A 17,071-nucleotide genomic window follows, 5' to 3' on the forward strand; every position below is an offset into this window, starting at 1 on the left:
ATTATAAGAGTATTTTTCTTCGTCTTCTTCATCATGTCAAATTAGATTTTTTTTTTTTTCTAAATAATCTGCTTTCAAGAATAAGAATTCAAGTCAAAGATACGTATTGTCTACAAAATTTGAGCGGCTTTTACAAAAAGAAAATTCTAATTTCTTTTTTATAAATAAAATCACATAATATTATACGATATAAGAGTGAGTGGTTCACTAATAATAACGTTATGACTCATCAAACTTTATATATAATGAGCGGCATCGGTGGGTCAAGCTGGTTTGTTGTTTGCTGACATAGTATTTGATCAAGATCTTCACTTCAATTACTAGGCTCAACTTATTGAGTTACATGCTTGTCAATTGTGTTTACCTCTGTGGCTCTGTCTTCCCAACTTATTGATTTTCTCTGTTATATTGAACGATGTAGAGTTATAGACTTGTCAATTGAGTTTTGGGTGGATTGAATCTTTCCTCCATTAGTCCAACTGGTGTGTCCCAAACCTCATGAGGAAACCATCCTCCATTCCCCCCACAATGTACTAGCCTAGAAAGGGATGTGATATGAATTATTTGTCCAATATTTCAATCATAATGTGGTATCTTCACAACGTTGTGCTTTTGTTCTCGTGACACATATGCATGTTTCTTGTAGACTAGATCGACATCACCAAGGAGATCATATGGCATTAGACAACTTCAGCATTTCGTTTTTGCACCAACAAGAAGAAATCGATAATAATGCAATTCCTGCAGGGATATTTTACTGCTCCCACCATGACAATGAGCTAGGACAAGTACCCATATATCAAATTTCAAAAACCTTTCATCCTTGGTGTACGTGCATATTGCATTATTGCAAATGTCTGCTAAAGTGTTTCAAGTGAAGAAATTAAATTAACAATTGGGCCTAATTACCAAAGAGGTAAACCAAGTGGAGGAGCCGAGGAGCTCAAAAAATGCCCAAATACAAATAATCTTAAGCAAAATACCACTCAAACCAGTCCATATGGACAAGGTAAAAGTGGGTGTGTACAAAATTGAACCCTAAAAATAAAAATAAAATTACATCATAGTTTCATAGCACAATCACCGCCGTCTAATTGTTGCTAGTAGCAAAGAGGTTGCGAGAAATGCTGGATTGAAAGGACGATGACCGAATAACCGATGCCAGTAATATTCCAAAATACAAATTATGTCAAAACCAAGGTTTATGAGGATGAAAGAAAGAACCCAACACCACACAATAGCTTTTTCTTCTTCACAAGAGAAACTCGACCTATAAGGAAAACAAAGCCACCGAGTTGGGGTGAAGCCAACAACAAAGAAAAAGACAAATGGTAAATAAGGGTAGTAACACCCATGCGTGAGCACCTATAAACCTCTAAACAAGTGATGGACCTCACTTTTTAGGAGGTAGAGCTAACGTGAGATAGTGGGAGAGGAGAATCACGAAGGTTTCCAAAACATGAAGGTAGCTTTCTTTGGTAGATGGAGACACATTTCACTGTTGTGTGTTTATAAATTGCATATCTCATACCTAAAACCAAGTTAATCTTGCATCATTTTAAAAAAATCCAATTGACAGAAAGCACTTGTTAACCATGTGGCTTGTAGGCTGCTGAGTCTCCCTATTCATATATCACGCTATTTTGACTCGTATGCTGTGTGAGAAAATGTGATATTGGTTTATGTCCTACTAATGAGACAAAGAGAGATATGGACTCGAGGGAAATATGCATGATTCATGTCTCTTTTTACGTCTATTTTTGTCGAATTATAGAGATGTAGCTCATTTGAGTAATTAAGACTCGATCACATGGCTTGTTATCTTGTGATTATGATGTTAGAATTGAATTTAACCAAGAACATACTAGGAGATACTTATAAGTTAAACCCCCACAGTGCTATAGTCTAGTTTGTATGATCCTTACAATTTGGAATATAATTTGCCCCAAAAGCTATTGCCATGAAAACTTTGTTACAATTAGCAGAACTGCTACTGAAGTCATTAGCAAATTTGTTTCTCTAAAAACATAGCATGAGGACAAAAAGAAAAAAGAAAAAAAAAAAAAAAAGTTAGGCCTCCAATAATTTATCTTGGATAAAAAGGATTCAACCCCTATATTTGGAATTTATGCTGCATAGCATGTGTGCCTCAAAGAAGAGACTACATGACCTCAAAAGTACCTCAAAAGTAGAGGCTATATGAGATACCCTCTTTCTTCAACTGAATCCCAAACAAACAAATCTTGGCTATTGCTTATGGTTCAAGTTTTATTAGCTGTTTGCTGACGGCGACGGTGACGACAATGCCAACAAATGTGAGTGGTGTGTGTGGTAGATTGATTGGTAGTGTTGCATTTATGTTTTCGGTTGTAGGACTTCTGGTCCATAGTATAGTGAGTTGTTGGTTTCATTTCACTTTTTCTAGTTTGATCCAGTTTGAGACATATGCTCTTTGTTATTTGTAATTTCACGGCCTTGTGTTTGCAGGTTTTGTAATTGGGATTATCCTTTGATTAATGAATTATTCATTTCTCTCCAAAAAAAAGTTTTATTAGCTGTTTGCAACACAAATACTTCTATTCTTCACAAAAAGCTTTGGATATTCCAAGTATCACAACATTTTCAGAATACTACTGGTGCTTGTGATCAACATGTATTAATTCTTGAGGGATCCCTTATTGTATTTTCTTTCCCCCATTTTGCTGCGAATTATCTGCATGCTTATACTGTTTCTTGGTTTGACAGTCAAGATGCTTCTCTTTGAAAACCCCATCAATATTTCATGTTGATCTGTCATGCCAGGTTTCTCCTTGACAAATTCCCCCAAAATCCTGAACTGTTTTAAACTTTGTGCATTGGACTAGCAGAAGAGATTTGATGGGGAATTTGTGTTTATAGTTCATGCTACAAGTTCAACTGTACATGACATGCACTTTCGGGCCACTTATCCAATTCAACCTGCAGATTCAACTGTATAACTAAATATTTTATGACCAATTGATGCTCAACGGTTGCAATAGACCCAGTTTTGATTACTACAGTTGATTCATGGCTATTTATTTTTCACATATGAATAGAAGTACAGGACCCTCTGCTGTTACTAAATTTACCACTTCAATCACTCAAGCACACTTCTGTTGTCTACAAGTTGCTGGCATTTTTTATCATCCAGTTTATTCTCTGAATTCTACTGTTAAGAATCTGCAGAATCAACTTATGGTTGTGACTTTTGATATATACCTAATTAACTTCAGTGATTCTCATGAGTTCAAGGTTTAAGTTGGTAGTTTGAGATTAGGTGTGAAAATCTACTTGACCCACAGACAACTTATTTATGTTATTAGCATCACTTATTAGTTGTAAATCTCCTGTGACAGCTTTCTGAAAGCACCCTTAACAAATTTTGGATAACTGACATATTCCAATAGAAATGGTCCACTTTTGCACAACTAAGAGTATGATGTGATGAGCTAAGCTTTCACTTAATCATATATTAAGAGCCTTGAACTAAGACCCCTGCTTAGTCTCTTTTGGTTTCAAGAACACATATGCAAGGGCATTCAACTCAAATCAGATTAGCATATCATGAACTTAAGATTTTAGGCCAGCTCAAAAGAAACACAATGATTGGTAACTCTCACAGACCCCACTCCAACTTGGGATTGAGGACGCATGGTGACTTGAGCAGTAAAGAGCACAAAGTGTGGGAAGATTAGGGTCCATGAGGAAGCTGGCAATGGCACCACGGCACCACAACTATATCGCTGTTGGGGTCACGTTGTCGCACCGATATTGTCTTCAACTTAATCGTCAAATGACAGAATACATGTAAAAAGACCTCGATACAATTAAGTAAAGGACTTGTGCTTGCTGTACCCAATTAAGAAATAAGAACTATTACTCCTGATGCAATTAACACAATTTTTTAAGTATGCAGATAAGAAGTACTTTAATATCACAAGCCTAATCTATCATGAAATATACCAACAATGTAAATCGGGTTCTTAGCTCAAGTAGAGCCAACATGTACATCAAATTAGCACAAAAAAAAATTACAATATGATCTAGACTTGGTTAGGAGAGTGTCATTTTCAAACCCCTCATGCTCACATAGCCAAAAAAAAGCAGTACTACCCCTCACAAGAGGGTGTGTGTATGGCAGACCCCAACTCCCCCATGTTAGAACTTAGCCAAAACCTTTGTTCATGACCCCACTTTCATTTTATAAAATCCCCCTCATCCTTCCTAAACCCTCCTAAACTTCTTCACCTTCATCATCATCATCATCGTCCCCTCCTCTGCTCCCAATAATTTGTAGCACCAAGGCCAACATTCAGTTCATCACAAAATATGTGTTCCTCTAAACCAAGATTGCAGCAAAGTCCTAGTGTTACTCCAACAACACCAAAAACCAATCCCCGCTTGGTTCTTCAGCCAACTGATAACCAATTTCCAAGCTTGGAACATAGGAAGTTCCTCAAAAAGGCCAACCATGAATCCCTTATTCCACCTCCTTTGCTATCACCACTGCCTGCACCAAAAACTAAGCCCACCATCTCTCCTCCCATCTCTCCCAAGATACCTTCGCCTCGACAACCAGCACTTAAGAGAGGAAAAGAACATAATGAGCTCAATTCTAGTCTTGAGAAGTTGGTTCTCACACCTAAGTCAACAATTAAGTTGACTAGTTCAGTGAAAAAGTCAAAGAGATCAAGTGTTTCAGGTGCAGCTTCTGCTGAAAATGTAATGAAAAATATATCATCTTTGATAGTAGAGGCACCAGGAAGCATAGCAGCTGCAAGGAGGGAGCAAGTTGCAACAATGCAAGAACAACGAAAGTTGCGAATTGCTCATTATGGAAGAACAAACTCTGCAAAGTTTGAAGGGAAAGTGGTGCCTCTTGATTCTTCAGCTACCAATGTTGAGCAAAAGAGATGCAGTTTTATCACACCAAATTCAGGTATTAAACTATTGACAAGTTCATGTTTTTCATGTTATTGTGATTCAGATGTTGTGGAAATATAATAAGAAAGTTGAATAATGTGCTTCTTCTGTACTTTTCAATTTGCAGACCCTCTATATGTTGCTTACCATGATGAAGAATGGGGAGTTCCTGTTCATGATGACAAGTAATTCTCTCTCTGATATATCTTTCTATCTTTCACAGAATAATGTATATACTTGAAGCTTAATTTTTTTTTTTTTTGGTGTCATATTTGCAGTTTGTTGCTTGAATTGTTACTGTTGACCAGTGCTCAAGTAGGATCAGATTGGAGTTCAGTTCTGAGGAAAAGGCAGGCTTTGAGGTGGGTTTGATCCCAAAGTTCCATTAATTTTCATTAAGTTGTAGAAATTATTGTAAGCTATTTAACAAGTCTTGGTATTTGACTTATGCAGGGAGGCATTTTCAGGGTTTGATGCAGAAGCTGTGGCTAAATTTAATGAAAAGAAGATAACTTCAGTCAGTGCTGATACTGGTACTGATATAAGCTTGATTAGAGGAGTTGTTGACAATGCTAAAAGAATTCTTGAGGTACTACTAGAACATAAAACTGACCCTTTAATACTGTATCATGTATTTGACAGGTTTTACAAATACTGTGATTGTAATTATTAACTCTCCTTTTTTTTTTTCTTTTTTCTTTTTTGTTAACTCAATTTACAGATTAAGAGGGAAACTGGGTCATTTGACAAGTACTTGTGGGGATTTGTGAATCACAAGCCTATTTCCACCCAATACAAGTCATGCCACAAGATCCCTGTGAAGACTTCCAAATCAGAGTTCATAAGCAAAGCCATGGTGAAGAAGGGTTTTAGGTTTGTAGGCCCCACTGTCATACACTCATTCATGCAAGCTGCTGGCCTCACTAATGACCACTTGATCACTTGCTCAAGGCACCAACTATAGATGATAATGATGATAATACAAATGTGTGGCATATATATTAGACTGTAACCCAATAAGCAGGGTAGGCTTATTATCTAACTCTAGGTATTGGCTTTGTAACGGGAATGTAATCCTTAGAAAAAGTGTGTTGAAGGTAGAGAGGGGAAGATAGAGCAAGGAAGACAAGGAGCATGTGCAGGTGGGTTAGGCTAGGGCAAGTGAAGTATTTGATCCCAATAGCTTTCATTGCTTGTTGTGGCCACCACACCCACCACCTCTATTATTTGCTTGCTTTTGAAAGATTGTGAAGAATAATCAGTGCAGGTAGGACTGTCCATGGACCATGATCAATCCCTTATATTCATCATCATCCCTTTCAGCTTGGATTGGATCAAAGTGTTGTCAATTCTTGAATGAAAGGCTTCATGTGCAAGCAGAGAGACATAGAATTGAGACACCAAAGTTGTTTCATATCATTATTAGATTCATCATACAATGTCCTTGCTTGTAAAATCTAACCTGTGGGAAATTTGTATCACCAAAATTGATGTCTAAGTTTGGTTTTTTGGTTATTGTTCTATCCCTCTCATTATATGTATAGTTGTATACTTATCCAAGCATCTTCTCCATGTGCTCAATGATATCTTTTCTACCTTTAGCCTTTGTGCAGAAATGTGTATGATGAGTTGATGACAGGTAAAGACATGGCTGTAAGCTTTGATTCTCTGTAAGCTGTAAATCCATGGAAGTGGCATAGGGAATCATAGCCATGGGTGTTGTGGACCTTGTTTAGTGTGACATTCCCAAGGCTTTCCCTCCATTGCATTACTAGAAAAAATCTAGGATTGGATTCCTTCCTTGTACTACTAGATCACACCTTTTGCCTGTCATATATCAAGATTTGATTCTCAATCCTAAAACTGTCCCTTCAATCGCAGAGAATGATTCAAGGAATGGACTAGTTAGCCATTCAACTCTTTCCATCAGCTTCAAACACATGTGGTAGATTCAACATTTTGCCAAAATAATCCAGGCGCAATTTGACAAAAATTGGGAGTAAGAACGATTCTGATTGCAGTTGGTGGAAGTCAAGAGCTAGTGGTAACAACAGTATTGTGCTATGTAAAGAGGTTTGTAATGGAGGATGACTCCTCACCAAACTAGCCTAAATCAGTTTAGCGAGCAGATGCGGATCTAGTAGAGGATTAGGGTTTAGTTTCTTAACGAAAATAACTAGATTTAGAGCTGCCCCCTGGAGTTTCAAAATATTAGTTAGAATGCCAGTCAGACCACAAAGGTGTTGGGATAACTACTACAATGGTCTGGCAGGGAAGGGATAGAGTTCTCAACTGAAAAGAAAGATGGTATAGGAACAGCATGCAGACACTACTCAGAGAAACTTTACTTCAACATAGCATAAAATTTAAGTCTGATCTGTATCAAAACAAATGAAGAACACGAAGACAAAATTTGCAGCATAAATTCCAAAGCTAATTTAGTAAAAATTACAAAAGTTCTAGTGAAATTCTTCAGATAAGACTTAAATTGTTTTCACCGAAAACATCTAGGCTGCAGCTGTGGCTTGGGCAGCTTGCCTCTTCTTGGCCTCCTCAATGATAGTAAGCTTAATACCCTTACCCTTGGGAAGGCTTACCCATGGCTTGGTACCCTTACCAATTGTGAACACATTCCCCAAACGGGTTGCAAATTCATGTCCAGTGGCGTCCTGGACGTGAATAGTCTCAAAGCTTCCCTTATGCTTCTCCCTGCTCTTGATTACTCCAACTCGCCCTCTGTTCCTACCACCTGTCACCATGACAACATTACCAACATCGAACTTGATGAAGTCAACAATCTTGTTGGTCTCCAAATCAAGCTTGATGGTGTCATTTGCCTTGATGAGAGGATCAGGGTAACGAATTGTTCTCCCATCATAGGTATTAATGTAAGGGATATTCTTTTGGCCAAACTGCACAGAACGGACCTTGCAGAGTTTGAACTGCAGAGATATAAACTCAGTTATCAGCAAAATACATGCATCACTTATAATAGTTAACTCAAATGCAAAATTTGGATAGTTTCCTTGGCCCATCTATAAGCAAGTGGCAGTATTTCACCAAGGAATGAACATTACTAAAGAATTGTTTACTTCAATGGATCCTTCTATTTAACTAGTTAATAATAGACTACCCTGATTTGAAATCTTTAATCAAGGTATAGTGAAGGAAAAAAATTAACTCACATAAACAATGCAAATGTAAAAAGATAGACAAAAATCACCTTTGCCTCTTCATCCCTGATTGAATGCAGACGGAACCGTCCTTTGGTGTCATAAAGGAGACGGAAATTCTCATTTGTCTTGGGGATTGAGACAACATCTGTTCAATGTGAAACAGAATGTTATTAAAATGCCAGATTCTAAAATCAAGACCACTGATGGATTCTAGAACCTATGAACAAAAGTACCCAAAAGAAATCAAACTACAAGGCACGCCTATAAATCACTTTATTCCAGTCACGGAAAAGGAAAACAAGGTGCTTGCAAAACAGAAAAACACAACCTTAGTAGCACAGTATAAACAATATATATATACACACACACAATATCAAATTCCCATGACTGACTATGAAAACAGTCATTTAGATGTCAATACAGAAATAAGAGGACCAAGAACAATGTAGCAGCAACATATCAAAGAAGGCAGTTTTGCACGTACCCATGAAACCAGAAGGATAAGTCTTATCAGTCCTAACTTTCCCATCAACCATAACATGACGTTGCATCAAGATGGCAATGACCTCACGGTATGTCAGAGCATACTTCAACCGGTTTCGCAAGATAATGATCAATGGAAGACACTCCCTCGACTTGTGAGGTCCAGATGAGGGCTTGGGGGCCTAAGACAAGTTTAATTCCAAAGGTCCAATCAACACATTGAACATTATCCATAAAAAATAACTAGCAACACAACATACACATTCAACTAAAACAAAACAAAAAGGCTTTACTTACAAATGCACCACCCAATTTGTCAAGCATCCAATGCTTGGGGGCATTGAGCCTCTTCAAATGCTTCTTCAGTCCTCGCGCCTGTAATCACCAAGAAACCAAATTACCAACCAAGCTTCATAAACACAAAACAAATAAAATTCACAACCCAATTCACCCCACTTCAAGATTACAACTTTACAACTTTACAACAAAAATAAAGTAATGACAGTATCATAGTATCAATACTTTGACATCTAATCAGATTTTCCATAGTTATAACAATCTTAATACTTCAAAACTGAAAATTTTAAAGCCCTAGATAGCAGCAGAACTGGGTTTGTAAGATATGTTCTATCTAAGCACATAGAAAAGCAGGTTGAGCAAGTAGTATGAGCTAAAGTTGGATCGAGCATGTTACATAAACCAAAGAGATAAACGAATTGGAAGGTAACCCAGTGTTGAATGTGAGATGAGAAAATGAAAGACGAACCATTTTCTGAGCTTGATCTCCCCCGGCTGAACCTCCCTTTGCTGCTGCTCCCAACTCCGAAGCGGCTCGCTGTCTCTGAAGTTTCTAACCTACAAAGCACTTTGGAATCCAGCGCTATATACCCCGGCTCTGTATGCGAAACCCTAATTAGCTCACCTCTTTTGGGCTCGAAATTGGACCTGCTTTGGGGCCCATTGTCATTTTTTTCTTTTGGGATTTCAGATATTAGGCTTTTGAAAAATAGAAGACATGTTAACAGAGGCCCAATAACTTCCTCTGTTTTTTGGTTTGGGGGTTTGAGGAATAAAACAAGCTCCACAACCAAATCACACCACCACCATCGAATATAACACGGGCGATTAGATGTTGGGCACTTTGATGTTCGTATTTATCTTTATTGTAGAGTTGTAGACTTGCTTAAAATGAGCGTGATATCAATTGTCTTGTGATTCATGTGTAAAAATTTATTAATTTGGAGAAAACATCAAACTTTTGTCATTAAAAGATGAATTATTTCTGAAATAATAGTTTCAATTGATCGGAATCATTTCTTTTAAATTCAGGTCAGGGTGTCACAACTTTAGACTCAGTTAAATTGAGAAATCAGACTAACAGAGTAACAAGAGGCTAAACTTGGTAGTTTTACTATTGATTTCTTCCTTGTTAGTTCTCCGAGTGTGGATGACATTCTAATATCTAATTGTAATAACGTTTAGTCAATGAATTTGTCATTCATTCCCCTCAAGAATTATGAAAATAAGAAATTACTTAAGTTGCGTTTAAAGTAAACTTTCGTTAACACATTTAGGGTAAGGCAGACATGAATCGACGTCATATAGTTTGCATGATCACTTGTGTTAGTTGTGTGCGTACATGCATAACAAAAACTACCTTTAATTACAAGCAATGCACCTTCATTGATGCAGGCTCAGACAGTCATACACTAATTCAAATTTAAGCCGGTATAAGAGTAACATTGATATATTACACGCCAACACGGTTACACGAACACCTACTTCAAGCTTCATTAGATAATTAATCGAAAGACATATTACAAAGATGATATAAAAGGCAAAATGAGGTTTGTAGCCAATAACGATCATCATCTCCAACAGAACCAAACAGTACGATTTTGGCTTCAAATCTAGCCGCCATCCTCACAAATTCTGACCGTTCTGGCCAGAATAACTTGTATGCTTCCCCTGGAAAGTGAAAGTTCAGTTTTACATAAACACTGACATAAATTCTCAAGTGCATGCATGGACATCCAACCAAGTTACATCCTCAGAAGTGAAAATCAGACTAAACATGAAATGAATTAGTACCTTCCGGTGAAGAGCTTCACCAGGATAGATAGAGGAGGACATGAGACTTTGTAGAGGCAAGTTTGAAAATGTTTTTTCCAGAGACAGGAACAACGCCCATAAGTCTGAAATCATCGTATAATGTTAACTCAAGTAAACTTCCATATTTCATTTTGAGAAATTAACATCATTGTATGCGCTATCCCTCGGAGATGGACGTTATTTTGTTCGAACATTTGGGTTACCAAGGGAACTTATTTCAAATCCTAGTAACATGTGATAACCAACATACAATATAGGACCTTCTATAGGAATCCCGGCAAACCCCCTCACTATCTCCCCGTCTGCTAAAGTTGAGACTTGAGAGCATCACTGGGCTCATGAGAATGCTAAGTTGTTAACCCATCACATTAAAAGTAATATGAGACAAACAATCAGACTATCAACTGACAAGCCCCATATGACTCTTCTTGTTGGACCATGGGACAGGGAATATGGATAGGTTGGCATAGCAAGCTGTTACCAAAACAATTGCACACAAACTCAATTGATAAGTAAAGACCACAAAAGGACTTGGCCGTTATGCAAGGTGGACTTGAGGCCATTACAATGGTGTTGAATATGGCCACAAAGAAAGAAAGAAAGAGGGAAGAGAAACAAGAAATTAAGAAAGAAAATGGTGAACGATCTGGATCTTATTCTCTTTGAGCGTTCATGGTCAAATCTTTTTCCCTCATCAAACCGGGAATGGCCATGCCACCTATGTCATTACAGTTGACATTGAATATCGGGGAATTTCAATGGTAATATTCAACATCCGAAAGAAATATCCTTATTCAAATTATGAATAAGAAATTAATGATATATGTGCGTGTTTCTTCATTGTTTTTTATAATTAAGACATTCTAGTATTGTAAATCAAAATTATCATTCTATACGTTCAGAAATAGATAAGTAAGCGATATCTCTTTATTTTTCATATCAACACAAGACTTTATACATCATGCAACCCTAAACTGATGATGCATCATTGTACGTAAAAGAGGGGGATATGATAGTCGAAGTGGGATGTTGGGTTTATACGTGACTCTTAACTTTCCAGGTTTAACCAATCACTATACATTACTTCTAAACCCATTACCTTTTGCCTCCTCTTAAATTGGAGGTCAAGTTACTATCTCTTCGAAGTCCATTGATGTCCCTTAAAATGAAAGCAACCAAGGGAACAATGGTCCTTTAATTGACACCCTCAAAGACTATGCGAGAGACAAATCATTGACATGTTCCAACTCAAAACTAAATCAGAACTAAAATATAAACAAACAAAATGTCATTTGTTTAAATAAATAAATAAACCATCATAGTCTATCAAATTGAAACCAATAATATGAAAAGAAGAAATTACTTTCGACACGTCTAAAGTTAGCAGCAGTGTTCACCACTTGGTGAAACTTCAAGTTTTTTCCAGTTTAATCTTTGGTTATCTTTAAAAAAGAAAAAAAAAAAACATAAAAGCATATCCTTGATGGAAGCGCGTGCGACCTTAAACGACCCACGTGGCACAGATGCGACGTGTCAGGGAATGGTAAAGGCGTAAGTGAGACTGTTCAAATTTCATCAATTAATATAATAATAATAAAAGGCAAGCTGGTCCCCACCAGCTGATGCCCTTTTATAAGGAAGACAGCCCATAATGACAGGTGGCACTTTTGTTGAACCATGCTATTATTCGGCACCGAATCCTTCCACGTGTCATCCCCTCCTCATCACTCGCGATCATTTCTTGCACCGAAGCCCCTTCATTTCTCATTTGGTTTCGCAACGGCCGCCGACATATTTCATAGACCAATTTTCTACCGTCGTCCACGGTTAAATTACGCTGCTAAAAGTTACTGTAGCTAGTCATCTTGGACTTGTAAATTTCCAACTGGTCAAAAACCGATGGTCATGGTGAGAATGCAGGTTGATGTGAACTTGGGGGAACCGTAACATTGACCAGAAAACATATCATTCTCTTTCTCTTTTCGATTGTACATTTGTACGTGTGATGAGAAAAAGTGGGGTTTGGGGAGAAGTAGGGCTGAAGTATTTATTATGTACTAAATGACCATTTGGGCATCACTAATGGCCATGATGTTAAGTGTCATTGCACTTTAATACTAATTCGTTAGATATACCTAATGATATGTGTTTTTTGTATAAGTTTAGGTGGTTAAACATGTTAGATACTAGTACTTATCTGATTAGGAGCTGTGAACTAGAGCGAGATTTGGTCGAATTTGACGCGAATGTCGTTTTGTTCGACTTATGTTGTTTTGATTTTACTTATTAACTACTAAATTATAGTAAATGTTGTTTTGATTTTACTTACGTTCATCTAAATTCTAGCTAAACTTTGATTTTACTTATTAACTACTCCTTATCAATTTTTAAGTTGAATTGAATCTCGACTGTCAATGAAATGTACGTAACATAGACGAGTTCAATACAAATTTATCTTTACATTGTCAAACAACTCAAACTCTCATTTGACGAGATCAATGTATATCTATCTTTGACGCGTCTAACTTTCACTCGACGCATTCTCCTAACAATATGGATAAACGGATCCTTCCATATCATAGAAAAAACTAAATTCCATGACAAAGGCAAATCAGATAAGGATCTAGTAAAAGGCTCAAGCCGAGGAACTAACATACAAAATAGCATAACCACTCCGTCACTAACCGGTCAATACTCTCCGTATCTTTCACTGTTGAAAGAAGCACTATAGCTACATTCACACTTTCACAATCAACAACTATATACAGAAATAGAGAATAACCCAAAACTAGTAATGTGAAATCCAATCACGATGTTTAACCATAAGCAGTAATAATTACTACTACAGTCAATAAAAGCAGCTTCCGCATAATTAGAGAGCCGTTGCCTACCAGAAATTACCATCTTTAGCTTAGTCCTGTATAAACCAAACCAGCAGCACCCATCACTGTCCTCCTCCGCGTTCCAGCCCCTCTCCAACTAATCACGTAAACTAATAAACCACAATTCACACCCCCCATAATTCCTCCCCCATAAAAATTCCCTGAAACCCAACAAAAAATTCAAACACTTTATCAAACATATAAAACAACACTCCAAAAGAAACCCACTAGCCACAGCCCCATTTCTCTTCTTCTTCTTATTCTTCTTCTTCAATCCTCCTTCACTTTCTGTAACACATCACTGACATCAGCAATGGCGAAAGAGAAGCAGCAGAAAGAAGAGAAGAAGCTCTACGTGGGCATCGTCTGGCACTACACCGCCGAGCTCAAGCTCCTCCTCACCGCCCTCCTCATCCTCTGCACCCTCGCCACCCTCCTCCAGTTCCTCCCTTCTCGCTTCACCGTCTCCTCCTCCGACCTCCGCTTCTGCATCTCCCGCGTCCTCACCCCCACCCAGCCGGCCCAACAACACAATACTACTAATACTACTATTGTATCCATCTCAGCTGCTGCTGCTACGTCACCCCCTCCGCTTCTCTCGCCGCCTCCCCCGCCTTCGGAGTCGGTGCAACCCAACGGCATGATCAAGCGCGTGTTCGGCACTCACGGCGCGGCGGCGTACAGCTACATCAACATGGGAACTTACAGAGGAGGAATGAACACTTTTGCTATAGTGGGTCTAGCCTCCAAGCCTCTCCATCTCTACTCAAACCCGACGTACCAATGCCGGTGGATCCCAACCGTCAACTCCTCCGCCGTAGTCTCCGCCGTCGGATACAAGATCCTCCCCGACTGGGGCTACGGGAGGGTCTACACCGTCGTGGTGGTGAACTGCACATTTTCTCAGGACGTTAATTCCGACAACTCCGGCGGGAAGCTGGTCCTTTTGGCCTCAACTTCTGGCGGCGGTGACCGGAATCTCAACGTCACCGATGAGATTGAGGCGTTAACAGAAAACCCAGGAAGCTTAAACCCTTCAATCTTTACTTCCAAGCCTAAATATGATTATTTTTATTGTGGGTCTTCTTTGTATGGGAATTTGAGTCCTCAGAGAGTGAGGGAGTGGATTGCTTACCATGTGAGGCTGTTTGGGCCCAGATCTCATTTTGTGATTCATGATGCTGGTGGGATTCATGAGGAGGTTTTGGAGGTGTTGAAGCCATGGATGGAGTTGGGGTATGTGACTTTGCATGATATAAGAGACCAGGAGAGGTTTGATGGGTATTATCATAACCAGTTCATGGTGGTGAATGATTGTTTGCATAGATATAAGTTCATGGCTAAGTGGATGTTCTTCTTTGATGTGGATGAGTATATCTATATGCCTCCCAAGAGCACCATCAAAACTGTGCTGGATTCTTTGGCTGAATACTCACAGTTCACCATTGAACAGATGCCAATGAGCAACAAGCTCTGCCTGCTTGAAGATTATCACAAAACTAACAGGTACATACATCATCACCAAACACCCCGAAATTTTTATGGTCAATTTGCTAATCTGATTTTGACATGTGGGATGTCTTCATTAGATCAAATTGTGAATTGAATTGGCATATGCATGTTAGTTTAGCAATCTCATTCCATTGTTTTGTGATCAAAGTTCTCATGTAATTGGGGGCATTGGATTCCTACTAGCATGGACATGATTGAAGCAGCATTATGGGGTTCCTGTAGATCAACTTTAGGGTCATTGTTTCTTATGGTGGTAGTGTCTTTTGGAGCTTTTTGCATTTTTATGTTAAAAATGAGTTTGTGACAATTATTTTGGCACGTTCTTCTGCATTTATTGAAGATTCCTGCTTTGATAAATTTTACTTGGGCAGGTTGTGGTGGCTTGAACTTTGTTCTCAAGTGGGTGTTTCTTATTGATCATTAGGGTTAATTAATAGTATTATCACCCATCTTTCTGCAAGTGTCACTTTTTTGTGAGAAGCATCAGAACCAGTCTTAAAAAATAGATGTTACTTGCCCTTTATAAGATACAACAGTGAGAATGATCAGAATGGATATTATTTGGTTTTGGTAGTGGAAATCTAGTTGTGTGAAGAAGATCTGAACTTGGGTTGTTAGATCCCTATTAGGACTGATTTCAATAGCCAGTTTTCCTTATACAAGATAAACTTACAATGCTCAAATGATGTTGTTTATGGAAATGAAAAATGGGAAAGTAGTGAATAAGTAAGGAGAAAGACAACAAGAAATAGTGTATGTTGTTTGATTATAGAAATTAATTGAGATTAAGACTGTTGCTGATGTTGACCAAAGAAAAATAAACATGTAATACCATATTGGAAGATTAGGACTGATTTGTTGGGACGTATGTTTATTTTCGTGACTAGATCTGGATACTAATATAGACGTTAGTCACAAGAAGTTTCCAATTACAATAACCATGTGAAGTGTTGAACATTAGGCTCTAAAATTCTCTGTTCTTGACTTAAGCATATTCTCATTTGTGTGTATTCTTGTGCTAGCTCACATGCTAATGTGTTTTGCATTCTTGATGGTACAGAAAATGGGGATTTGAAAAACTTGTGTACAAAGATGTGAAGAGAGGCATAAGAAGAGACCGGAAATACGCGGTGCAACCGCGCAATGTGTATGGCACCGGGGTGCACATGTCCCAGAACATAGCAGGGAAGACGACACACAAAACTGAGAACAGGATCAAGTATTTCCATTACCACGGAACCATTGCAGACAGGCGCGAGCCATGTAAGAAGCTGATCAATGACACACAGATCTACCTTGACAAAGTCCCTTATGTCATAGACACAACCATGAGAGATGTTGCTGGGGCTGTGAAGAGATTTGAGCTCAGAATGATTGGATCCAGGTTACAACAGACTAGGCAATGATAGAACAAAACATCATCTTCCCATTTTTTCAGAACCTTTTTTTTTATTTTTTATATGTGAATCTTTAATTTATAGTTGCGGTAGAGAAATTCTTTTTGGGGGGTTCTTCCTTGTATGATAGTTCCAGTAAAGGTATAAATTACAGGTTGGTATATGAATATGATCACTATGGTTTTTGAGAAGTTTTTTCAGAGGTGTTCATATTCTAATTCTTTATTTATTTGATTCTTAACAATAGATTATGGTCAATGATTAATCATATTGATTGTTTGATTGAAGTGTCGGTATGAATTTAGTTAGTTATTTTAAGGACCACACCAGCACTGAAGCAATTGAAGGTGGCTTTGGTGGCAAAAGTGCTTTTCATAGCTACTTTCCCTTTCATTTTGCAACTCCTTCCACACAATTTGTTTTTGTCCTCCTGGATTTATTCATGCTTCGCTTTTCTATCCATGAACTTAGAAAAAGATTTCCAGAATATTATGGGCTAGCTTTTTACATTTCCAAGCATCACATTTTCTGAGATGAACTTTGGCTTTGTGCAGCCCTCAAAGAT

The 17,071-nt window shown here is 38.1% G+C and overlaps 3 protein-coding genes across 4 annotated transcripts; 2 read left to right on the plus strand and 1 right to left on the minus strand.

Annotated features, from left to right (window-relative positions):
- The first annotated feature begins 4,269 nt into the window (after positions 1–4,269).
- Positions 4,270–6,556, plus strand: LOC101310385 (probable GMP synthase [glutamine-hydrolyzing]-like). Its single transcript, XM_004293784.1, has 5 exons — positions 4,270–4,960; positions 5,072–5,129; positions 5,223–5,306; positions 5,398–5,533; positions 5,666–6,556. The coding sequence occupies exons 1-5, from the start codon at positions 4,351–4,353 to the stop codon at positions 5,906–5,908; spliced, it is 1,131 nt and encodes a 376-aa protein (XP_004293832.1). The 5' UTR covers positions 4,270–4,350; the 3' UTR covers positions 5,909–6,556.
- A 731-nt stretch (positions 6,557–7,287) lies between these two features.
- LOC101309913 (40S ribosomal protein S4-like) lies at positions 7,288–9,487 on the minus strand. 2 transcript variants are annotated; one of them, XM_004293782.1, is made up of 5 exons: positions 9,370–9,487; positions 8,901–8,978; positions 8,605–8,785; positions 8,168–8,265; positions 7,288–7,886 (listed from the first exon to the last, which is right to left on the minus strand). In XM_004293782.1, the coding sequence occupies exons 1-5, from the start codon at positions 9,370–9,372 to the stop codon at positions 7,452–7,454; spliced, it is 795 nt and encodes a 264-aa protein (XP_004293830.1). In that variant the 5' UTR covers positions 9,373–9,487; the 3' UTR covers positions 7,288–7,451. The 2 variants fall into 2 exon arrangements, with proteins under 2 accessions (XP_004293830.1, XP_004293831.1); XM_004293783.1 differs by lacking the exon at positions 9,370–9,487 and adding an exon at positions 9,298–9,324.
- A 4,367-nt stretch (positions 9,488–13,854) lies between these two features.
- On the plus strand, positions 13,855–16,692 carry LOC101301656. The gene is made up of 2 exons (XM_004293753.1): positions 13,855–15,103; positions 16,170–16,692. Exons 1-2 carry the CDS (start codon positions 13,911–13,913, stop codon positions 16,513–16,515), a joined length of 1,539 nt encoding a protein of 512 aa, XP_004293801.1. The 5' UTR covers positions 13,855–13,910; the 3' UTR covers positions 16,516–16,692.
- Positions 16,693–17,071: the final 379 nt, after the last annotated feature.

This window comes from Fragaria vesca, linkage group LG3 (assembly GCF_000184155.1).
Source record: "Fragaria vesca subsp. vesca linkage group LG3, FraVesHawaii_1.0, whole genome shotgun sequence".
In the NCBI taxonomy this organism is placed as follows: Eukaryota; Viridiplantae; Streptophyta; class Magnoliopsida; order Rosales; family Rosaceae; genus Fragaria; species Fragaria vesca.